The sequence below is a fragment of the Bos indicus x Bos taurus genome, unplaced genomic scaffold, assembly GCF_003369695.1.
Source record: "Bos indicus x Bos taurus breed Angus x Brahman F1 hybrid unplaced genomic scaffold, Bos_hybrid_MaternalHap_v2.0 tig00002564_arrow_arrow_obj, whole genome shotgun sequence".
Classification (NCBI taxonomy): Eukaryota; Metazoa; Chordata; class Mammalia; order Artiodactyla; family Bovidae; genus Bos; species Bos indicus x Bos taurus.
In genome coordinates this window covers 15,542-36,686 of record NW_020867552.1, presented here as the reverse complement: position 1 = coordinate 36,686, position 21,145 = coordinate 15,542, and the positions used below count along the sequence as shown (strand labels likewise).

The window sequence follows — 21,145 nt, the reverse complement described above, 5'->3', positions numbered from 1 at the left end:
TTTGTTGGATGTGACACCAGAAGTACAAAAGTAAAAAGTAAAAGTAACAAAAATAAAAATAGATAAATTTGACTCCACCAAAAAAAACTTTTTGTGCATCAAAAGACTCTATCAGTAGAATAAAAAGGCAGTTCATGGAGTGGGAAAAAATATGTGCAAAAACATACATCTGACAAGGAGTTAATTATCCAGAATATATAAAACACTCCTAAATTCAACCACGTGAAAACAAAACTTAATAAAAAAGAGCAAGGGACTTGAGTAGACACTTCTCCATATATTGGCTTATATGCCAGTAAGCACATGAAAAGATGCTTATCATCACCAATCATTAGGAAAATGCAAATCAAAAGTACAGTGACATACTGCTTTATACTTGTTAGGATCTAGGCTATTGTTTTAAGACAAACGGAAAATAACAAGTATTAATGAGGATGTGGAAAAATTGGAACCCTGTGCATTGCTGTAAGAATGCAAAATGGTGGAACTGTTATAGTATGGTAGGCCCTCAAAATATTAAAAATAGAATTACTGTATGAACCAACAGTCCCACATCTGGATATATACCCAGATAAAAGCAAGAACTTTGTACACCCATGTTTATAGCAGCATTATTCTTAATAGCCAAAAGGTGGATACAGCTCAAGTGATATATACATAATGTATAATAGAGTGGTGAAAGTGAAACTCGCTCAGTCATGTCCGGTTCTTTGCAACCCCGTGGACTATACAGTCCTTGGAATTCTCTAGGCCAGAAAACTGGAGTGAGTAGCCTTTCCCTTCTCCAGGGGATCTTCCCAACTCAGGGACCCAACCCAGGTCTCCCACATTGTAGGTGGATTCTTTACCAGCTGAACCGCAAGAGGATATACAATAAAGTATTCTTCAGCCTTAAAAAGGAAGGAAATTCCAACATGTGCTCCAACCTGGATGAGCCTTGATGACGTTATGCTAAGTGAAAAAAGCCAGTCACAAAAGAGTAAACACTGATGCCACTTACATGATTCTGCTTATATGAGGTACTGTATATAAGTAATCAAGTTCATAGAGATAGAAAGTAAGATGATGGTTGACAGGAATTGAGAGGAGGCAGGGAATGGGGAGTTGTTTTTCAATGTGTACAGAGTTCTGGAGATGGATGGCAGTGATGTTTGTGTATTACTTTGAATGTACTCAATGCTAGTGAGCTGCACATTTAAGAATGGTAAAAATAAATAAATAAATAATACTAGCTCACTTAAAAAAAAAATTTTTTTTTCAAAGTAACCATCATGTACTTACAGACCTCATCAGAATTGAAGTGTTGTTTTATGTATTAGCCATCTTGTGAGTTTGTACTAATTTTTCCCATTGCGCAGAGAAATGCCCAACTTTATACACATTATTTAAATGCTAACCAGAGTTTTAAGGAACATCTTGTGAGAACAAATGTAATACTGGTTAAATTCCATGAGGAGGTTGGATGAGAACTAAGAAAATTTGAAATTAGAGCTTGAAATCTCCATTTAGATGTAGAGTTGACATGTCAGATTTGAGGGGTCCTAAACTGAACTTCTGTCCCACTCCCCAAAACAAAAAGAAAACAAAACCTTCTCCAGCTCATTAAATAGAAATAGAATATTCTTGTAGTTGCTCAGGCTAAATGTTTGACTTCCCCTATCCTCTCTTTGTCTTGCATCCCATTTCTGTTTTGTCAGAAAAATAGATCTGCAACCTGACCGACAGCTTCTCACCTCCCCTCCTTTGCTCTCCCTGGTTTGAGCTACCACCTCTCACTTTGACTGCTGTAACCTCCCAGATGAGTCTCCCTCCTTACATTCATTTGCTCCCTATAGTATATTCTCAAAAACACCCAGAGTGGCCCTGTACATAGATCATGTTATTCTTTTGCTCAGAATCCTCCAGTAGTTTCCTGAAAGGAAAGTGAAAGTGAAGTCGCTCAGTCGTGTCCGACTCTTCGCGACCCCATGGACTGCATGCCTACCAGGCTCCTCCATCCATGGGACTTTCCAGGCAAGAGTACTGGAGTGGGGTGCCATTGCCTTCTCCACCAGTAGTTTCCTATCTCAGAGTAAAAGCCAAAGTCCTTACTCAGATACCATAAGGCCTTATGACCACATTTCCTTATTCTTCCCTTTAGCTTTGCTTCACTGCTGTTCTTACCAGAGTTCCTGGACAAGCCAGGTGGGCCCCTGCCTTGGGGTCTGAGCACTCGTTGATTTTTCTATCTGGGATGCTTTTCCCTCAGATATACTTGTAGTTCACTCTCCACCTTCTCAGAGAGGTCTTCTCTATCTCACTCGACATTGTACCCCTTCCATTGTTCTCTCCTACTTTGCTTTAGTTTTATCCATGGCACCCATTGCTTTATCATTTGTACAATTTAATTACCTTGTTTATTGTCTGACCTTCCTCATTAGAAGATAAATGTTACAAGAGGGACAGGGCTTTTGCTTTGGTCGCTGCTGGGGCCCCGCATCTAGACCAGTGTCTGGCATAGAGTAGGTGCGCAGTAGCTATTGAATGAGCAGTCTTGTTGAATGTGGGTTTGTTTTTATTTTTAAAGATGAAGGAAAGAAATGTGGTTCTACAGAAGGAGTCTGTTTTAAATTGACAGTGTTATATCTGCTAAGATGAACGGGTAGAGGCTGGGAGGAGGCTCTAATGGGCTCACACTGGAGCAGAGAGGCGAGCTCTGGGGGAGGAGTGCCGCAGAACCTCTCTGGCAGTGGAGGAGGGGATTTCTGCGTCATTCTAAAGCATATCAAGACTTTGGCCCATAGATCCCTTGTTACATTTCTGTAGCATTTAAGAGATGTGGCAGGGAATAAAGACTTGTGCTATGAACTTCCTGTGCTATTGAGAAAATTATAAACTTCTAGACCATAATAGCTGTTTAATGTTGAAGAGGAGTGGGCCACCTTGCTATTTTGTGTTTAAACAGATTACCTGACTTAAATTTTTGTATATGGTGAAGTTTCATAAAGTTTTGATTATGTTTCCTTCTTTTTTTTTTTCACCAGCATTTTTCTCTGAGTAGGTGGTTCTTTCTTTTTGTTTCAGGATTCACATAGGCAGTGTTAAGAGCAGGGTCAGATGTAATTGCAGTGATTTTTGACAGGTTATTGGTACATGTCTTTCAGGAAATAAGTCCCTTTAGTGGTTTGTTTACATTTGAGAAAGCTGTGTAAAGAGCAGGCCTAGATCTACCACCTGCTAACTTTGGTCTCCTAGGCATTGTTTGCCCTTTTCAAGCCCAAAGTTCTTCCTGTATAACAGGAGAACTAGTAATAAAAGAATTGTTTGTATTAGGGGACAGAAAATACTTTCAGTGCTTGGTAACCTGTGAACTCCGGGAGTTGGTGATGGACAGGGAGGCCTGGCGTGCTGCAATTCATGGGGTCGCAAAGAGTCGGACACGACTGAGTGACTGAACTGAACTGAACCTGTTTGAGGGGTTAATAAATGTAAAATGATTAATTAGAGGTTTAATAAATGTAATAATGATTAACATCCACATAGTTCTTACAAGTGCAACCTAGTAAATAGTGCTGCCGATAAATCATTCTCTGTTAGGTCATCAGCCCCCTTTCCTATCTAAATGTGTGTATTTTTTATTGGATGTAACTAGAGCACATTCCGGAGAAGGCAATGGCACCCCACTCCAGTACTCTTGCCTGGAAAATCCCATGGATAGAGGAGCCTGGTAGGCGGCAGTCCATGGGGTCGCTGGGAGTCAGATACGACTGAGCAACTTCACTTCCACTTTTCACTGTCATGCATTGGAGAAGGAAATGGCAACCCACTCCACTCCAGTGTTCTTGCCTGGAGAATCCCAGGGATGGGGGAGCCTGGTGGCTGCCATCTATGGGGTCGCACAGAGGCGGACACGACTGAAGCGACTTAGCAGCAGCAGCAGAGCACATTCGGTGTCCTTTGTCTTTGGAGATTCTGTGTTTCCAGAGGACAAAACTGAAGGTGAAACTTTGAAAAGACTCCAGGCAAACTAAAGGAAGAGCCTTTGTTTTGTTTCTTGTGAGGAAATTAATTTAGGACTTTGTCACTGCCAAAATCTGGGACAGTTGATCCTCCAGTGGAGATTACAGCTATTTGAAATGAGCTGAGAAGATGCAAAGCTGTGTAGATTATAAATTAAAGTATTAACATTAGACTTCTTAGTGATCTTCATTGAAGAGTTACGCTTTCTGATTAATAAGAGTATATTTGATTGTTGGTTTTTCTGTGTAAAGAGCTAATCTGCTGTTGCAGCTGTCATAGGTGTTGGTGCTGAGCAGCAGAGGTGCAGAATGCTCTCGTGCACACGGCAGCCCTTTGACTAGAGATTAGCATGTGCCTTGTAATTCGTGTTCTTTGGGATAAACGTTGCTTATTCTTCTCCCCATTTTTCTTTGTAATGTGGATTTAAACCATCTTATGGATTTTTTTTAAATTGAGGTATAATTGACATAAGACACTGTTCGTTTCAGGTGTACAACATAATGAGTTGGAATTTGTGTAGGTTGTGAAATGATGACCACAAAAGACTCGGTTAGTATCTGTCACCACCCTTAGTTACAGAAATTTTTTTCCCTTTGTGATGAGAACTTTTCACTCTTCGCCCTCTCAGGGGTTTAATTCTCAGTATCTGTATCAATCAAGGCCTAGTCAAGAGTCAGAAACCGCACAGTAGTTGGAATGGGGGATTAATTACTTCGGGGTAAAGAGAACTTGAAAGCAGATGCCCCACCTACCCCAGGCCAGGGACTCATATCTGTTAGGAACCGGGCTGTAGCAGAAGAGGAGCAGCAGAGGAGCTAGCGGCGCTTCCTCTGTATCTCAGCCGCACCCCCTTGCCTGTGTTCCTACCTCAGCTCCACCTCCGGTCAGGTGAGCAGCAGCATTAGATTCTCACAGGAGCGCAAACCCTACTGTGAACTGCACATGTCTCCTTCTGAGACTCTAATGCCTGATGAGCTGAGGTGGAGCTGAGGCGGTGATGCTCACACTGGAGAGCCCCTGCAAATACAGATTGTCATTAGCAGAGAAATTTGCACAGAGCCCATAGTAAATCAGTTGCTTGCAGACTCACATCAAAATCGTATCAGTGAGTGACAAGTTATGGTGAGTTATATAATTAATACATGTCACAATGTAATAATAATAGAAATAAAGTGCACAATAAATGTAATTCGCTTGAATCATTCTGAACCCTCCACCCCACCCCCGGTCTGTGGAAACATTGTCTCCCACAAAACCTGGTGCCAGAAAGTTGGCAGCTGCTATTCTAAAGGATACGGAAATGGCAGTTATAGGGGAGCAGTTAACTACCCTAGACTGAAGCAGAGTATATAGTAAAGAAAAATTTGGAAGAATGCCCTCCTGCTCCAAAGCCAGTTTCTTTTCTTGGATGTCTTCACTGGGTGTTTGCTGAGGAAATGTGGACCAAGGTTGGCAAACAGGAAGCTGTATGTGGACGTGCTGCTGAATCTGTGGAAGTCAGCTTGGGGCACTGGCAGAACTTGCCTGAGAAGATGCTCACGAGCATGCCCGTTAAAACACGTTCGGATGAGTGCCACTGGATGTTCTGCACACCAGCAGAGCATCACAGGAGCGAGGAGATGGAGAAGCACACTGGAAGCAGGAGAAGCCTCTTCCTCATCACTCTCTACTAACTTTAATATCATGCCAACTGGCAAAGGAGAAACATTTACAGGGTCCGGCTCCATTCACAAGCAGGGCAGTGAATGGAGACTGAGTGAACTGAGAGGGAATACATTGACACCTGGCACAATCTACCCGTTTGACTACTTAGTACTCACGTGTACTTGTCTACATATATTTGAGCTTTCATATACCAACAGAACAACTTTTAAGTTTGTGTTTAACAAGATATAGCTATCTCTCATATGCTGGACGTGCATCCTTTCCCCAAGTGAGATGCTCAGAACCTATAGTCATGCTATGCATGCAATCCTCAAATCCCAGTGGCAGTGGGTAATATTCTTTTGTCAAGAGGCTGATTGTAAAGGTAACCTTTGACAAATCATAATAATGGAAAGAAGAAGAAAAGGAAATTATTGGAATATACAAACAGAATATAACAAAGAGAAAATATACAAAGCCATCACAGTTCTTATTTTTGTAATTAGTCACAAGACCAGAATTGTATCTCTGAGTTCTTTGTTCAGCTACCCATTTTATGGTTCCCTTGCCCTCAGCCAGAACCTCAGCCGGTAGAAATTCTTTTCTTGGTGAAATGATCTAGAATTTCAAGTTGTCATTTCTTCAGTAGTATGGCCTTTTTTTGATAAGTTGTCCTAGTTTTCCATGGACCTTTATTATTGACATGGAAGTATTAAGAGGTGCCTCACAGACTCCACTGGGTTCCATACCTGATCTTCCTTGTTTTTATTGCATTGCAGCAACCCAATTTACCCCTGATAATGAGGCTCAATCCTCCCAGCAAGTACAGTAGCCCTTTTTCCTGCCCATTGGTTCACTGGAGTAAGGAGACCCAAATGGCCATGTAGGAGTCTCATTTTCTAGTTCAATTAAACTGTTGTGTATGATGGTAGGTATATTTCCTCCTTGGGGACTAAGACCTTCAAATTAGCAGAACTCTAATCTGTCAGGACTTGAAGTGAAAATTCGATGAGTCAGTTATTGGGCACAATAGTGTTTTCCCCTTGATTCTCAAATCCACATATTATGGCTGTTGTGGAGACAGCACTCTATAAGGTTCTCTGATTCAAAGCATTACCCCCCTTCTTTTAGGGTGTTGTTTCCCAGTTGAAACTACAACTGAGTAAGTGATTATTCCATCTTTTAATTGGGCCAGCCATCCTGGGTGATGCGCTGTGATAATGCCAGTTAATACTCTGGGCTTGAGCCTTTTTCTTTTTCCTCCCACTTTGCTGTGAAATGACTTTGTTGATTGGAAGCAGTGCTGTATGAAATGTTATGATGCTGGATCAGGCATTTCATGAGCACTGGCAGAAGCAAGGTAGGAAGAGAAGGCAAATCTATATCCAGAATACATGTCTGGTCCACTGAGAACAAATTTCTGCCTCTCCTTAATTGCTCCCACAGTCTCCCCATGATGTTCAAGTGTGGTGTAATCAACTGAGTCTCCCTGGGAATGGTACCCTATGGGAGGCTGAGTTTGAGTCTGTGCTGTTGACAAGTTGGACACACTTGGCAATAACTTTAGTCCGGTCAACTTGATTTAGGGGAAGCCCGTGTTGTTGATCCCATACATAGCTTCTCTCCCTTCAACAATGGTCACTTTTTCGTGGACCCATTGAGGAAGCACTCTGGTGCCTGAGGCAAGAGGCTGGCTGATGTCTGTAGTCATTTTGTCAGCCTGGTTATTAAGGCCTTCCTTTACAATAAATGGGCTTTCCTGGTGACTCAGATGGTAAAGAATCCACCTGCAATGCAGAGTGCCAGATTCCATCCCTGCATCGGGAAGTACCCCTGGAGAAGGGTATGGCTACCCACTCCAGTTTTCTTGCCTGGAGAATTGCATGGACAGATAGGCCTGGTGGGCTACAGTCCATGGGGTCGCAAAGAGTCTGACACAATTGAGCAACTAACACTTTGACTTTTTTCTCTTTACAGTGGATACCCTTTAAATGATTAGTGATGTGGGGTACAATAGTATAATCAGTGTAAACCGTGTCTCACTCCATGGACAGTGGCAGCCAGATGCTCTGCTCAAAGGTTCACCCACTTGGAGGATTTTCTCTCACCATGTCCTTCAGGGTTACCTGTAAGTGGGGCTCGAGTGCTGTGTCTGTCTGTGCAGATTCATGTATAAACTAGATTGGAGTTTTTTCTTCCCTAACGGAGCAAGCTTTTAGAGCCACTTCTAGCTGCATAAGCTAACACATTAAAGACCAAATATAGAATTATATTCTACCCTCCTTGGTCAAATGTCCTTAGAAACTATTTCTACACCCAGTCCCCAAGTTTCTGCCAATATATTATTATCAGAGTCTTTTTTTTTTTTGCTGTGCAGGCTGTTTCCTTCAGGATTCATAAGGTATATCTGTTATCCTAGACCTGGCTTGGCATTTATCTATAAAGGACCAGATATAAGGCTTTGCAGGCCATATGGTCTTTGACAGCAGATAACTCAGCTCTGCTGCTGTAGCACCAAAGTAGCCCTACTACTACTACTGCTAAGTCACTTCAGTCGTGTCCGACTCTGTGCGACCCCATAGATGGCAGCCCACCAGGCTCCCCCGTCCCTGGGATTCTCCAAGCAAGAACACTGGAGTGGGTTGCCATTTCCTTCTCCAGTGCATGAAAGTGAAAAGTGAAAAATGAAAGTGAAGTCGCTCAGTCGTGTCCGACTCCTAGCGACCCCATGGACTGCAGCCCACCGGGCTCCTCAGTCCATGGGATTTTCCAGGCAAGAGTGCTAGATAGTATGTAAACAAATGAGTGTGTCACTGAAATGTGAATTTCTCAGAATTTTCTTTCCTGTTTTAATTTTTTAAACCATTGAAAAATGAGGTTTGGGTGATAATGTGTCAGTATAGGTTCATTGATTATAACGAATGTACCTTGGTGGTGAGTATTTGGATGCGAGGGGAGCCTTCTGGTGGTGATACAGGAATATTTGGGAAGTCTATATACTTGCTATTCAGTTTTGCTGTGAACCTAAAACTAGTCTAAAGTTTTAGGTTGTGGGCTGTTACAAAAAATAGGCGCTGAGCAAATTTTGCCCATGCAGTGTAGTCCCCAACACTGCCCTGGAGCGTGCTGAGATTTGACCCTGGTTATGGGCCCAGGGTGAGAGAGTGGCTGTGGTAGGCCACAAGGAGAATGAGCATCCTCTTCCAGAGCATCTGCCCCAGGTGACATTTTCTCAGGGATTTAGTCAGTATCTTCAGGCTCCTAAGGACAAGCTCCTTCGTTCACGAGGCCCACAGTGACCTGGGGCCTCATGATTATACATTTCAGTTACGGACCTGTGGCTACAGGAAATAAGAGATTCTCTGGGGCTGTGATATAAACTCTGATTTTCAAGCTAACTCTCAGCGCTTGAGAGACCTGAGTTGGTCCTTTTCTTTCTTTGAGCACTCGGCATATTCAGTAGGCTCTGTCCGTACTACAGTTACTGCAGTCATCACCCTCACCTAACATTCAAGTGCAGTAGTTGCCTGGGCTCCCCAGGTGCTTGCTTTCGTTTACACTTCAGCACAATCCACATTTGACAGCTCCACTAACTGTGTTGTCATGTGTGCCGTGGATTAATAGTATCCTGTTTCCCATTGGTAAGGTGCTTGTTAGCATTGCACTGAAACCCAAAGGCCTGACGAACCAGTCTACATCCCATGTTTGTAAGTCTGTCTTACAGAGTCACCCTACTTTTGGTACCAGTTTTGTGTTAAGGTCCAGTCAGCAAATAGAAACAGTAATTTGAACAAGAGAAAGTTAATATAAACAATAACTAAGTAATACTGGGCTTCCCTGGTGGCTCAGTGGTAAAGAACCCACCTGCTAATGAAGGAGACAAGAGTTCCATCCCTGGTCCAGGAAGATCCCCTGGAGAAGGAAAGGCAACCCGCTCCAGTCTTCTTGCCTGGATAATTCCATGGACAGAGGAGCCTGGCAGGCTACAGTTCATGGGGTCACAAAGAGTCAGACGTGATTGAGCAGACACACATAAAAACTAATAATAACATATTACCCACTAAAGGATAAAGAGAACCCTGAGGAATAAACGAATAGCAGATATGGGAACTGAGGCAGGCGAAATAAGAAAAGGGTACATTTGAAAGAGGGCCCACCCCAGGCTGAGATTCAGACCTCTTGAAGTCTACTGGAGGGTGGGAAAGTTTCTGAGATGCCACAGACTGAGGGGTACCAACAAAACTCTCCATGAAACTCAGTAGGACTTGACTGGGGTGACAGCAGAAGTAAAGAAAGGTCACCTGTTTGGTGCCACTGAAACTTGTGGAAGTGAGTACCGCTCAGTGTCTCACTCACCCGAAGAGCAAGAACGAAAGAAAACACCTTGGAGCCTGGCACATACTGTAGATGCTTAAATAGATGTTGAATGAATAAATGAGTACAGCCCAAGGTAGCATCAAATTGTTGGTATCTTTGTTACGTTTGATTCATTCAACTTAGTTAAAGAAAAACCACGATTTGACCTGGTCCAACCAACTGAAATTGATACATATGAAATCATCCCCTTCTCCTCCTGCCTTGGTTGTGTTAAAGGATACCTTCATTTGGTCTACGGAAAATCACCCTCCTTGGGCACCAGTGGATCCTTCTGAAGATTTGGTGTGTTTGCACTGTTAACACCCCCCTTGTTTAGAAGACTGGGCCACAGTTGGGACCAGAGGGCACAAACGACTTAAGTTTTCATTCCATTTGTTTCAGAGCAGAGAGGAAGCAACCAAATCAAGGGCCTGCGGTGATAACCCTTTTATCAGCATTAGTGACGAAGAAGCAGAGGCCTGTTGGGTTTTGGAGGATTTCTGGCAGGTTATTTGGGCTTACCTCCCTTGCTGTATGGTAGTTAGGGAGAGTTGGAAAGAAATGTGCCTCTGGTTGTGTGTGGAGAGAAAGAAGAGATGGAAACCTGACTCTGCAACTAGCTTGGAGCCTCTCTTTGCTGCCTCAGGGGGAAGATCTCACTACCTGTCGCCTCCATGTCAGGAGGAAGAGGGGGAACAGAAATCATGGGAAGCCAAATCCTTCATCTACCCCACACTGCTGACACACTTCTTCTCAGAATGTGAAGAAGTCCGTCAGAATCTGAGGGAACAGGAAGAGAGTAAATGGTTTGGACGTTAATTCCTTTGTGCTTCGTGTGTGTGGTAGTGTTCCAAATCATATTCTGTAATGAGAATGTTAAATATCCATGAGTAATTTGCCCTACTTGGGACAGTGGGTTTTCATTCTCAGTTTAGAGCTGGAATGTCAATTATCCAAATGTCAATTTATCCTGGAATAAATCGGCAGAATGAACAGAAGTCGTGAAATATGGACTGTGGACCTGAATGCAATTTAATGTTCACATGGGATTTCTACTGCAGTTGAATTTTGATTATGGCTACTCATAAAGTGTTTTCTGGCTTTAAACCAAAATAATTTAAATACTTCTATTTATATAAAACTGTTCATCAGAACATGAAAATATAAATGGGGCTTATTATGAGTTATTGATATTTTGAGGAGATATTTGAATTCTTATTTGTTTCTGAAGAAAGAACCTAATTTTTCTCTCTCCCTATTCTTGTGGCTCAGCTGGTAAAGAATCTGCCTGCAGTGCGGGAGACCTGGGTTCAATCCCTCGGTTGGGAAGATTCTCTGGAGAGGGGAATGGCTACCCACTCCAGAATTCCAGGGACTGTATAGGCCATGGGGTTGAAAAGAGTTGGACGTGACTGAGTGACTTTCACTTTCACTTTCACTTAGGGTAGCTGTCCATCTTGTCACAGATGAACGACAGTCATGGTTTATGATGTCTGTTGCCCTGACACAATTATTAATTGTACTTTTTTTTACCCTTAAGTAGTCCTAACCAGGACTAAGTCTTTGGATAGGCTGATTTAGTTTAACATAGATTTGTATTGTTTAATACCCCTGAACGTTTAGAAAAAGTAAATTGTATACTGATTATATTTTAATATTCAGCAAAAAAAAAAAAATGTGAATGAAATTAAATAGAACAAAGGTGTTGTGAAAAGTAGAATCTTTAATTTTCAGGTTGTATCTTTAAGAAAAGCCCACCAGAATTATCAGTATTTTGTATGTCCATAAAGGAGACAGAGCCAAAGAATTGATGCTGGAGAAGACTCTTGAGAGTCCCTTGGACTTCGAGGGGATCAAACCAGTCAATCCTAAAGGAAATCAACCCTGAATTAGAAGGACCGATGCCGAAGCTGAAGCTCCAGTACTTTGGCCACCTGATGCGAAAAGCTGACAGAGATTGAAGGCAAAAGGAGAAGGGGCAGCAGAAGAAGAGATGGTTAGATAGTATCACTGACTCAATGGACATGAATCTGAACAAACTCCGGGAGGTAGTGAAGGTCAGGGAAGCCTGGTGCACTGCAGTCCATTGGGTTGCAAGGAGTTGAACACGACTTAGTGACTGAACAACCACAATGTCCAGATTAATTCTTCCCCCTCCAAATTGCAGTCATTTCTTCTTTCAACAGCCGTTTATTGGGCACTATCTAGGTGTCAGACACAGCATTTGTGTCTGGGAATACCAAATAGAAAGATGCAGTCCTTGCTCTCAGGTGGCCCATCATAGAGCCATCGAACCATTGAGCAATATCATGTATCACATGTCTGTGTGTGTGCACAGTCTTCCACACGAACACTGAGGAAAGAAGTCCCTGTGGAGTGGTACATGCATCTATTTCCTAGAGGAGTGAACCTGAGAGGATGAGTAAGCCTGGAGCAGGCAGACAGCAGTGGGGAGCAAAGTAAGTGTTACAGATGGATAGAGCAGGTCATGTGAAACAGTAGGATGTGGGTAAGGAATAGTGTGGTTAGCTGGGAATGATGCTGAAACATTATTTAAGGCTGGCTTGTGTAGAATCTTGTGTGACTAATTTCAGTAATCTGTGAGTTTTGGAAAAACACTGAAGAGTTTTATATGTTTTATGCTAGGAAGACGAACGTCAGACTAGAGGCAGAGACTCTAGTTGGTTGTTCAACTTTTCAAACAGATGGGCAATCTGATTTCATCTGTCCTGTACTTAACTCCCTCCACTTAACCCTAGATATTTTTTTGAAGCAAATTCCAGACATAAAGATTAATATGTGGATAGGATAATATGATGTCTTGGATTTGCTTAAAAAATATATGATTCTTTTTAAAAACATACTTATCCATTCACACACACACAATCAGTCAGTTCAGTCACTCAGTTGTGTCCAACTCTTTGTGACCACATGGACTGCAGCATGCCAGGCCTCCCTGTCCATCGCCAACTCCCGGAGTTTACTCAAACTCATGTCCATTGAGTTGCTGATGCCATCCAACCATCTCATCCTCTGTTATCCCCTTTTCCTACCACCTTCAATCTTTTCCAGCATCAGCATCTTTTCAAATGAGTTAGCTGTTTGCATCAGGTTGGCCAAGGTATTGGAGTTTCAGTTTCAGCATCAGTCCTTCCAATGAATGTTCAGCACTGATTTCCTTTAGGATGGACTGGTTGGATCTCCTTGCTGTCCAAGGGACTGTCAAGAGTCTTCTCCAACACCACAGTTCAAAAGCATCAATTCTTCAGTGCTCAGCCTTCTTTATGGCCCAACTTTCACATCCATATATGACTACTGGAAAAGCCATAGCTTTGACTAGACGGACCTTTGTTGGCAAAGTAATGTCTCTGCTTTTTCATATGCTCTCTAGTTGGTCATAACTTTTCTTCCAAGGAGCAAGCGTCTTTTAATTTCATGGCTGCAGTCACCATCTGCAGTGATTTTGGAGCCTCCCAAAATAAAGTCTGTCAGTGTTTTCATTGCTTCCCCATCTATTTGCCATGAAGTCATGGGACCAGATGCCATGATCTTAGTTTTTTGAATGTTGAGTTTTAAACAGAACAGACTGGTTCCAGATTGGGAAAGGAGTACGTCAAGGCTGTCTATTGTCACCCTGCTTATTTAACTTATATGCAGAGTACATCATGAGAAACGCTGGGCTGGAAGAAGCACAAGCTGGAATCAAGATTGCTGAGAGAAATATCAATAATTTCAAATATGCAGGTGACACCACCCTTACAGCAGAAAGTGAAGAAGAACTAAAGAGCCTCTTGATGAAAGTGAAAGAGGAGAGTGAAAAAGTTGGCTTAAAGCTCAACACACACACATTCACACCCCATTTCATAATGTCAGATGTCCAGTTAGTATTCAGTTCACCAATATTTCCCAAATTTTCTCATTTGTTTTTTACTGTTGGCTTGTTCAAAGTAGAATCTAAATTCCTTTTAATCCATAATTCTATAGGAAATATTCTTTAATACAGTTTGAATTTTCCTTGTGTTTTAAAGATGGTAGAGATTTATTGTGCTTATAACAGGAGGAGAGAAGAAATAAGAGACCAAGTCTAGGAGGTTGGAGCAGTAGATGATACAGGGAAAGACGATGAATGGGGTACTTGCACGAATGCTGTCCTTGGAAAGGAGAATGATGTGCATTTCTTATATTCTCTAGTTTGACAGGTTTTTGTGTTTTTTTTTTTTTTCCAAATTAAAAAAAAAAGTGAAGGTGGAGGATCATACCTCTCTCACAAATAGGAAGGAAAGAAGTAATGATGGACTCGTGTAGATAAGTTTGGAATAGAGGCAAGGTCAGTGGAAGAATACTGTTTTCTATAAAGTAAGAGTTTGTATGAGATGGAGGATGCTGGCGAGGAGAGTACAGAAACAACCTTTTAGAGAATGAAAAAGGATCTCGTGTAGAAACATTTTTATAGGAATGGTGTACATTCAGGATGGTAGTAAATCGAGTGTCATGGCAAGTAAAAGGAACAGCTGAAAACACTGTAGTGTTTATAGCTCAACTGTTGCTAACTTAGGGTGTATTGTGGCCTTATGGTGGCAGCCTTCACCTGTGCCCGTTCTGGGAGGGGCACAGATTGAAGCAAAATGAGCATACTGTGTTTTTTGTTTCTGTTTTTTTGTTAGTAAATTTCTAAGACAAGCATGCTGGCAAACCAAAAAGAATCTGTTAACTCAAAGTCAATCTCTCTTTCTTCTTGAGACCTTCAGTGCTTTGGTGTTTTCAAATAGTATTAGAACTCTAGAAGTCTTTTAAAAACATCTCCAACAATTTAGGGGTGGCCATATATCATTCAAATCAGGAAGGTTAATGAAGTCTTTGCCTGTTTAGTGCAGAGTAGAAGGACATCCTAATATAGTTGGATATGAGCATTTAAAGCTATTTTATTATAAAAAAGTGGAATTGGTGGAAAATTTGAGAAGAGTTTTCTTCTGTCACTTGTTTCTATTTTTAGAAAATAGAACTAGAAGTACTTCAGTTTTTATTTTGAAATAATTACAGATATACAATGAAAGAATAGAACAAATAAAACAAAGAACTTTCATATGTTTTTCCAGGTTCACCAATCAGTAACATTTTGCCACAATTGCTTTATCATTCTATAATCAATATATGTATGAATATACACATTATTTCCCTAGCCAATTTTGTTTTATCTTTGTGATAATAATCTAAGACATTCTCATATGTGTTACTTAAAGTGTCAACAGCCATTGAAAATATATATTCCTAGATTTCCCCCATCTTATCTATGAAACCCTCTTGCCAGCATTAATTTTCTTAATTTTCCATGTACTTTAAACATCATCATAGAGTTTAGTGCTTAATGAGATAATGAGATAGTTTATTATATGTATTCCCATTCCTCAGATGGTTAAATTTCTATCACAAAAATGTGGTGAAGCCTGAACTTAGTCTTGGACTTCTTGACTCGGGAGAGAAGAGGAGGGGTGTTGGGGGAGGGGGCTAGAAGGATGACAGTAAATATGAGCCTACAGTGTAGTACATAGAAGCGTAGGGTGTAGACTAACAGACTTTTGTAAGGGAAGGGAGCTTAGATACCAGGTATTGGTACAATGCTTTGATGGTACAGGTGAAAATATTGAAGTTTGAAGGAATTAAATGAGTTAACTCTTTGGATCGAGCTAGATTAGTACCTTAGTCTTCTGCCCCAGTCCATGCTCTTTTTTGCTTCTGTATCTTTTTTACTTGACTCTCCAGATAAATAGCAGAATTCTCCAGAGGGAGAATATGTCTAAATACTCTTAAGGCATCAGCTCTCAAGCTTTTTGGCAACAAGACCAGTTTTCATGTTTAAAAATTGGGAAACTTTTGAGGATGTTCTCTTGTGGTGATGGCATACATAGTCAAGGTTTATCAAATTATACACTTTAAATATGTGGAGCTTATTGTATGTTTGGTGTACCTCAGTAAAGCTATTTACAAAATTATTAAGGACCCAAAGAACTTTTTTTTATATAATGGGTTTTATCTATCAATATTTATAAATTAGATATTAAAATGAAGACTTTAGAAACATTTTTTTAAAACAGCAGCAATAAATATGACTTATTTATATTAATTATAATTTATATTAAAATATATGATATATTAACATTAATATGTTACCTGCCCAAGGTACCCTGCCCAAGGTTAACATTTTTAATGAGTATACTTAAAAAAAAAAAATGTTGAGTAAGAAGGCTGGTGGTGTATCTAAATTTCTGGTGAACTGTCTGGTTTAATAAAAGACAGCTACAATTCAGTATGTCACAATATGTTGTTTGAGTTGAACTATAAGAAGGAAATCCATTTCACATATATATATATATATATATATATATATATATATATATATGTAAGTTAAGATAAAGGGTATTTTGATAGTTTTTTCCTCAGGTAACTAGATATTTTTCTTTGATTTGACATCATAATTGGAGAAGTGGTCGTTTCTTAAAGGTTACTTGCATTGTGGAATCTGAAACCATATCAATGAACTTTTTTTAATTAAGATCTATTGGTCCGTGTTGCACTTTGAATGGCTCTTATCTGATACAATTATTCTGGCTTTGATATATAGAGATACAGATATTACTAGATTAATTGACACTTTAAATATCTAGCCATTTGCCTTTTCTGTAAAATGCTTCCAATTTCATAGAAATAGAAACTGGCCTTTTTTCCCCCCATTCTACGTTTATAGGAGAACCAAAGTATCTAGGGTTTTTTCCATTGTATTAAGTAAATTACTTTTTATTTTAAATTTAATATTTCATTCTTTGTCTGAAATAGACTAAGTAGATTGCAATTATGCTTTAAAAACACACACACACACACACACACACACACACACACATTTATTCTGAAGGCTGTTGTTCCTGCAAGGGAGTTTTCCTGCTTATACTTTGGAGTTATAAAAAGGAAATCTAGGTCAGTAACACTGAATGAAAATGTGGGAGAGAGCCTGTGTCAAAAATGCTCATTAATAACACTGTTGGCCAGAGGCTATTCTGAACATTGCTTCCAGGCTGGGCTGCGTCACCAGCACAGAGGGGAGATTACCAGAGGTGTTTATTCTTCTACAGAATATGTGAGCAAACTGTCCCCACTTCACTGATTAACAACTGCTTTATTTCTCAAAGGGTAAGAAATTTAAGCAGAATCATAGCCTTTTAAAGTTTATTTTAGAAATGATAGACTGTCGTTTAAATGCTTCTTGGGTTTCTTATGCTTTTCATATTAAATATAAATCGTTTTCCAAGAAGGTTGATATATATGAATTTGTTAAATCATCCAGTCTAGAATAATGACCCTTGTGGTAATTTTGATAGCACCTTGTTTTTTGAGCACAATTCTGTGCCATGCACTGAGCTAAACATTATGAAGAAATAAAGTGATAAAAGCATACTTTTTACTTTTTAAAGAACACATATTAATGATTTGGGGAAATAAGATTAACACATGTTAAATAATGGATTTTTACATGATGAACATAGAATACTTAAAAGGTTTCAGTTCAGTTGAGTCGGTCAGTTGTGTCCGACTCTTTGCGACTCCATGAATTGCAGCACACCAGGCCTCCCTGTCCATCACCAACTCCCGGAGGTCACTCAGACTCATGTCCATGGAGTCAGTGATGCCATTCAGCCATCTCATCCTCTGTCTTCCCCTTCTCCTCCTGCCCCCAACCCTTCCCAGCATCAGAGTCCTTTCCAATGAGTCAACTCTTCGCATGAGGTGGCCAAAGTACTGGAGTTTCAGCTTCAACATCAGTCCTTCCAGTGAACACCCAGGACTGATCTCCTTTAGGATGGACTGGTTGGATCTCCTTGCAGTCCAAGGGACTCTCAAGAGTCTTCTCCAACACCACAGTTCAAAAGCATCAATTCTTTGGCGCTCAGCCTTCTTCACAGTCCAACTCTCACATCCATACATGACCACTGGAAAAACCATAGCCTTGACTAGACGGAGCTCTGTTGGCAAAGTAATGTCTCTGCTTTTTAATATGCTATCTAGGTTTAAGTTGTTTTTTTTTTTTAAATAAAGGCTAATAAAAAAAATACGTGGTTAAGGGCTAAATTGTTTGCTAGGAACAACAACAAATGTTGAAAGAGCTTAGTAAAGGAAAATGAGCATTAAAATCTGAAGAGAGGCTCTGTGGAAGCTCTGACCTGGGTCCTGGCCTTGGGATGTTGGTACAAGAGGGAACATTTCAGACAGGTAGATCACGTGAGCAAAGGCACAGGGGCAAGAAGCACGGGCTTGAGGGGACTAACCCGCTTTCCTGTTGGAGTCAAGGGAAATAAGCCTGGCAGGAGTTCATTTCAGTGGATGAGGAACAGTATTAGTTAGCACCCAACACTTTGATTCTTATTCTGTGGGAAGCATTTGTTGTGTTAAAACCCTAAGCAGATTGACTTTATTAACTTTGAAATAAGAGATGGTGAGTGTACCTTCTCTAAGTAGGCCATAATTCAAAGATTGAAATGCTAATACTTTCCTGTGTAGTGTAAAATTATTGATAAAATGACAAGTATCCTTAGAGGTCATTACTGAGACGGGGAGAAATAAAAAGGCTGTCCTGTGTTTGCATGGTTAGCTTTCAGTAGAGCAGAGTCTAGCGCTTAATCTATACTAATACCCAACCCTTTGCTTGCTTGTTTACTCTGTCTCCCTCCCTTTATCCCTCCTTCTGTCCCTCCTGTGGTTTAACCTTTGCAGATTTACTAGAATATTTACTAATAGAAAAGTGGGGGAAAGAAAAACTATTCTCGAAGACAGCCAAAGAGCCAAGTTTTGAGGCTGTTGCTTACAATCTGTTGAGTCAGTTACAAATGGAGTCCTATCATCAACCTCAGGGCATCAGAAAAATCTTGTTTTCTCTTTATCATCTTCTGGTTGATTTCTCCTTAATAATTCAGAATGGGGCCATGCTATTACATTTGTGTTTTTGTTATTTGAGAACTAAGCTAAATAATTCTATAAAATCTTACATATGTCTACATGAAAACCTGTACTTGAATGTTCATAGTAGTTTTATTTACAAAAGACAGAAATAGAAACAATCAAATGTCAACAGTGGTACCTTATAACTTTGGTTTCCTGTTTCTGTTTGAAGGGTTTCCATCTGAATTCCTTGAAGAGAAGATGGCCTACCAGGGATATCAGAACAGCCAGAACTGGCCAGAAAATACAAACTTTTGCTTTGAACCTGAGCGCATGGTAAATCCTATCCAGACTGGTAAGTACAAGACTTGCTTGTGACTGCTGAATATAATAACTTAAACATGAAAAGCCTCCAGTCACCACTCAGATAAAACATTTCAGCCGAAATATTGCTCGTAAAGCACAACCCAGGTATAATGGTTTCCTCTGGACATTTAGTTGACCTTTCTCCTCTCTATTTATCCCTTCCTCTGAGGCAAGTGCCCCTTTGTTCTCTCCCCTTCAAAACCTGTTTTGACTAAATTAACTGAAATTCATCTTCATTGAGGACTAAATGATCAGTTGTACCCTAGAACTTTAATTCTTCTGTCGAGAATTATAGTAATAAGGACACCATTTGTGGAATGCCTGTTTGTCCCAGGCACAGTGCTAGAGCCTCAATATACGTTCTCTCTACATTTATTACCTAACTCTGACAAATATATATTGTCCTCATTTGACAAAAGAGAAATGAAAACTTATACCCAGTTTCTATAAAATTAAAACTAATTTATATAGAGAAAAAAAACATATCTGTTGTTGCCTAGAGCTAGAAGTGGCAGGAGGGGTGGGCTGCATAAGGACCTCAAAGCAGTGGCATTGATACCTCCACGTCAGAGCAGTCAAGTTGAGAGCTCACGGTATTTGTTTCTACTTATACTATATGGTTTCTGTTTTGTTATCTAACTTATGAGGTGCTCGTGAAGTGAAGTGAAGTCACTCAGTCATGTCTGACTCTTTGCGACCCCATGGATTGCAGCCTAAGAGGCTCCTCTGTCCATGGGATTTTCCAGGCGAGAATGCTGGAGTGGGTTGCCATTTCCTTCTCCAGGAGATCTTCCTGACCCAGAGATCGAACCCCGGTCTCCCACATTGTAGGCAGACGCTTTACCGTCTGAGCCACCAGGGAAGTAAGGTGCTCATAACTGGTTCCAGATCATCTAGTACTTGATGTTCTGTACCACTCTCCAGTCATTGGTTACCCTGGATATGTGTAATTTTAAAAGAAGCCTTATTGAGATATAATTCACATACCATACAATTCACCCATTCAAAGTATACAATTAGGTGGATGTTAGTATATTTATATACCTCCTAAAGAAACTCAGTACTCCTTAGATCTCACTGCCTACCTCCTATCCATCCTAGCCCTAAGCTACCACTAACTAACTTTGTGTCTCTGTATATTTACCTGTGAACTGTGAGATTGGATGAGATCACTAAGGGGAGGGAATGTAGAAAAAGAAGGCTCTTCATCTCCCCCCCATCTTTAGTTCTCATCTTAAATATGAACTAAAATATATCCATCTGCTAAATGTTTTCAACTCTTATTTTTATACATCTTAGGATTTTTAGAGTGTTCAGGGTCTGCATATCATACACACCCAGTAAAATATATTGGCCACCTGATGCAAAGAGCCGAGTCACTGGAGAAGACCCTGATGCCCAGAAAGGTTGAGAGCAAGAGGAGAAAGGGGCCACAGGGGATGAGATGATTGGATGACATCCCCAACTCAATGGACATGAGTTTGAGCAAGTCTGAGAAATAGTGAAGGACAGGGAGGCCTGGTGTGCTGCAGTTCATGGGGTCGCAAAGAGTGGGACGTGACTGAGCAACTGAACGACAAAATAGTGATGAATAAATGACAGAATTTCATAGAAATCTTTGATTTTTACATGTGATTTGGCAGTCTTCCTCTCCTAATACGCGAACCATGCAACAGTTATTTTTGGTGCTAATTTAAGGCCTAGACTTCAGTGCAGCCGCCTCTGACAGTGGAAGTACAGAATTAGCATTCACTGAGAATAGAAATGCATGTCTTAGGTCCTAGCAATCTTTTACCCCTGGCTTTCTGGGGTAACTCAGATGTATGTTGCATTTTGAGATGGCCTCCTTAGAGAG

The 21,145-nt window shown here is 40.6% G+C and overlaps 1 protein-coding gene across 1 annotated transcript in view; it reads left to right on the top strand.

Annotated features, from left to right (window-relative positions):
* Positions 1 to 21,145, top strand: part of LOC113888854 (microtubule-associated protein 4-like) — a 42,577-nt gene that overhangs the window by 10,431 nt on the left and 11,001 nt on the right. The window contains exon 2 of the mRNA XM_027535834.1: positions 19,157 to 19,279. Coding sequence (XP_027391635.1) covers positions 19,186 to 19,279 — 94 coding nt within the window. The 5' untranslated portion in view covers positions 19,157 to 19,185. The remainder of the gene's footprint in view (positions 1 to 19,156; positions 19,280 to 21,145) is intronic.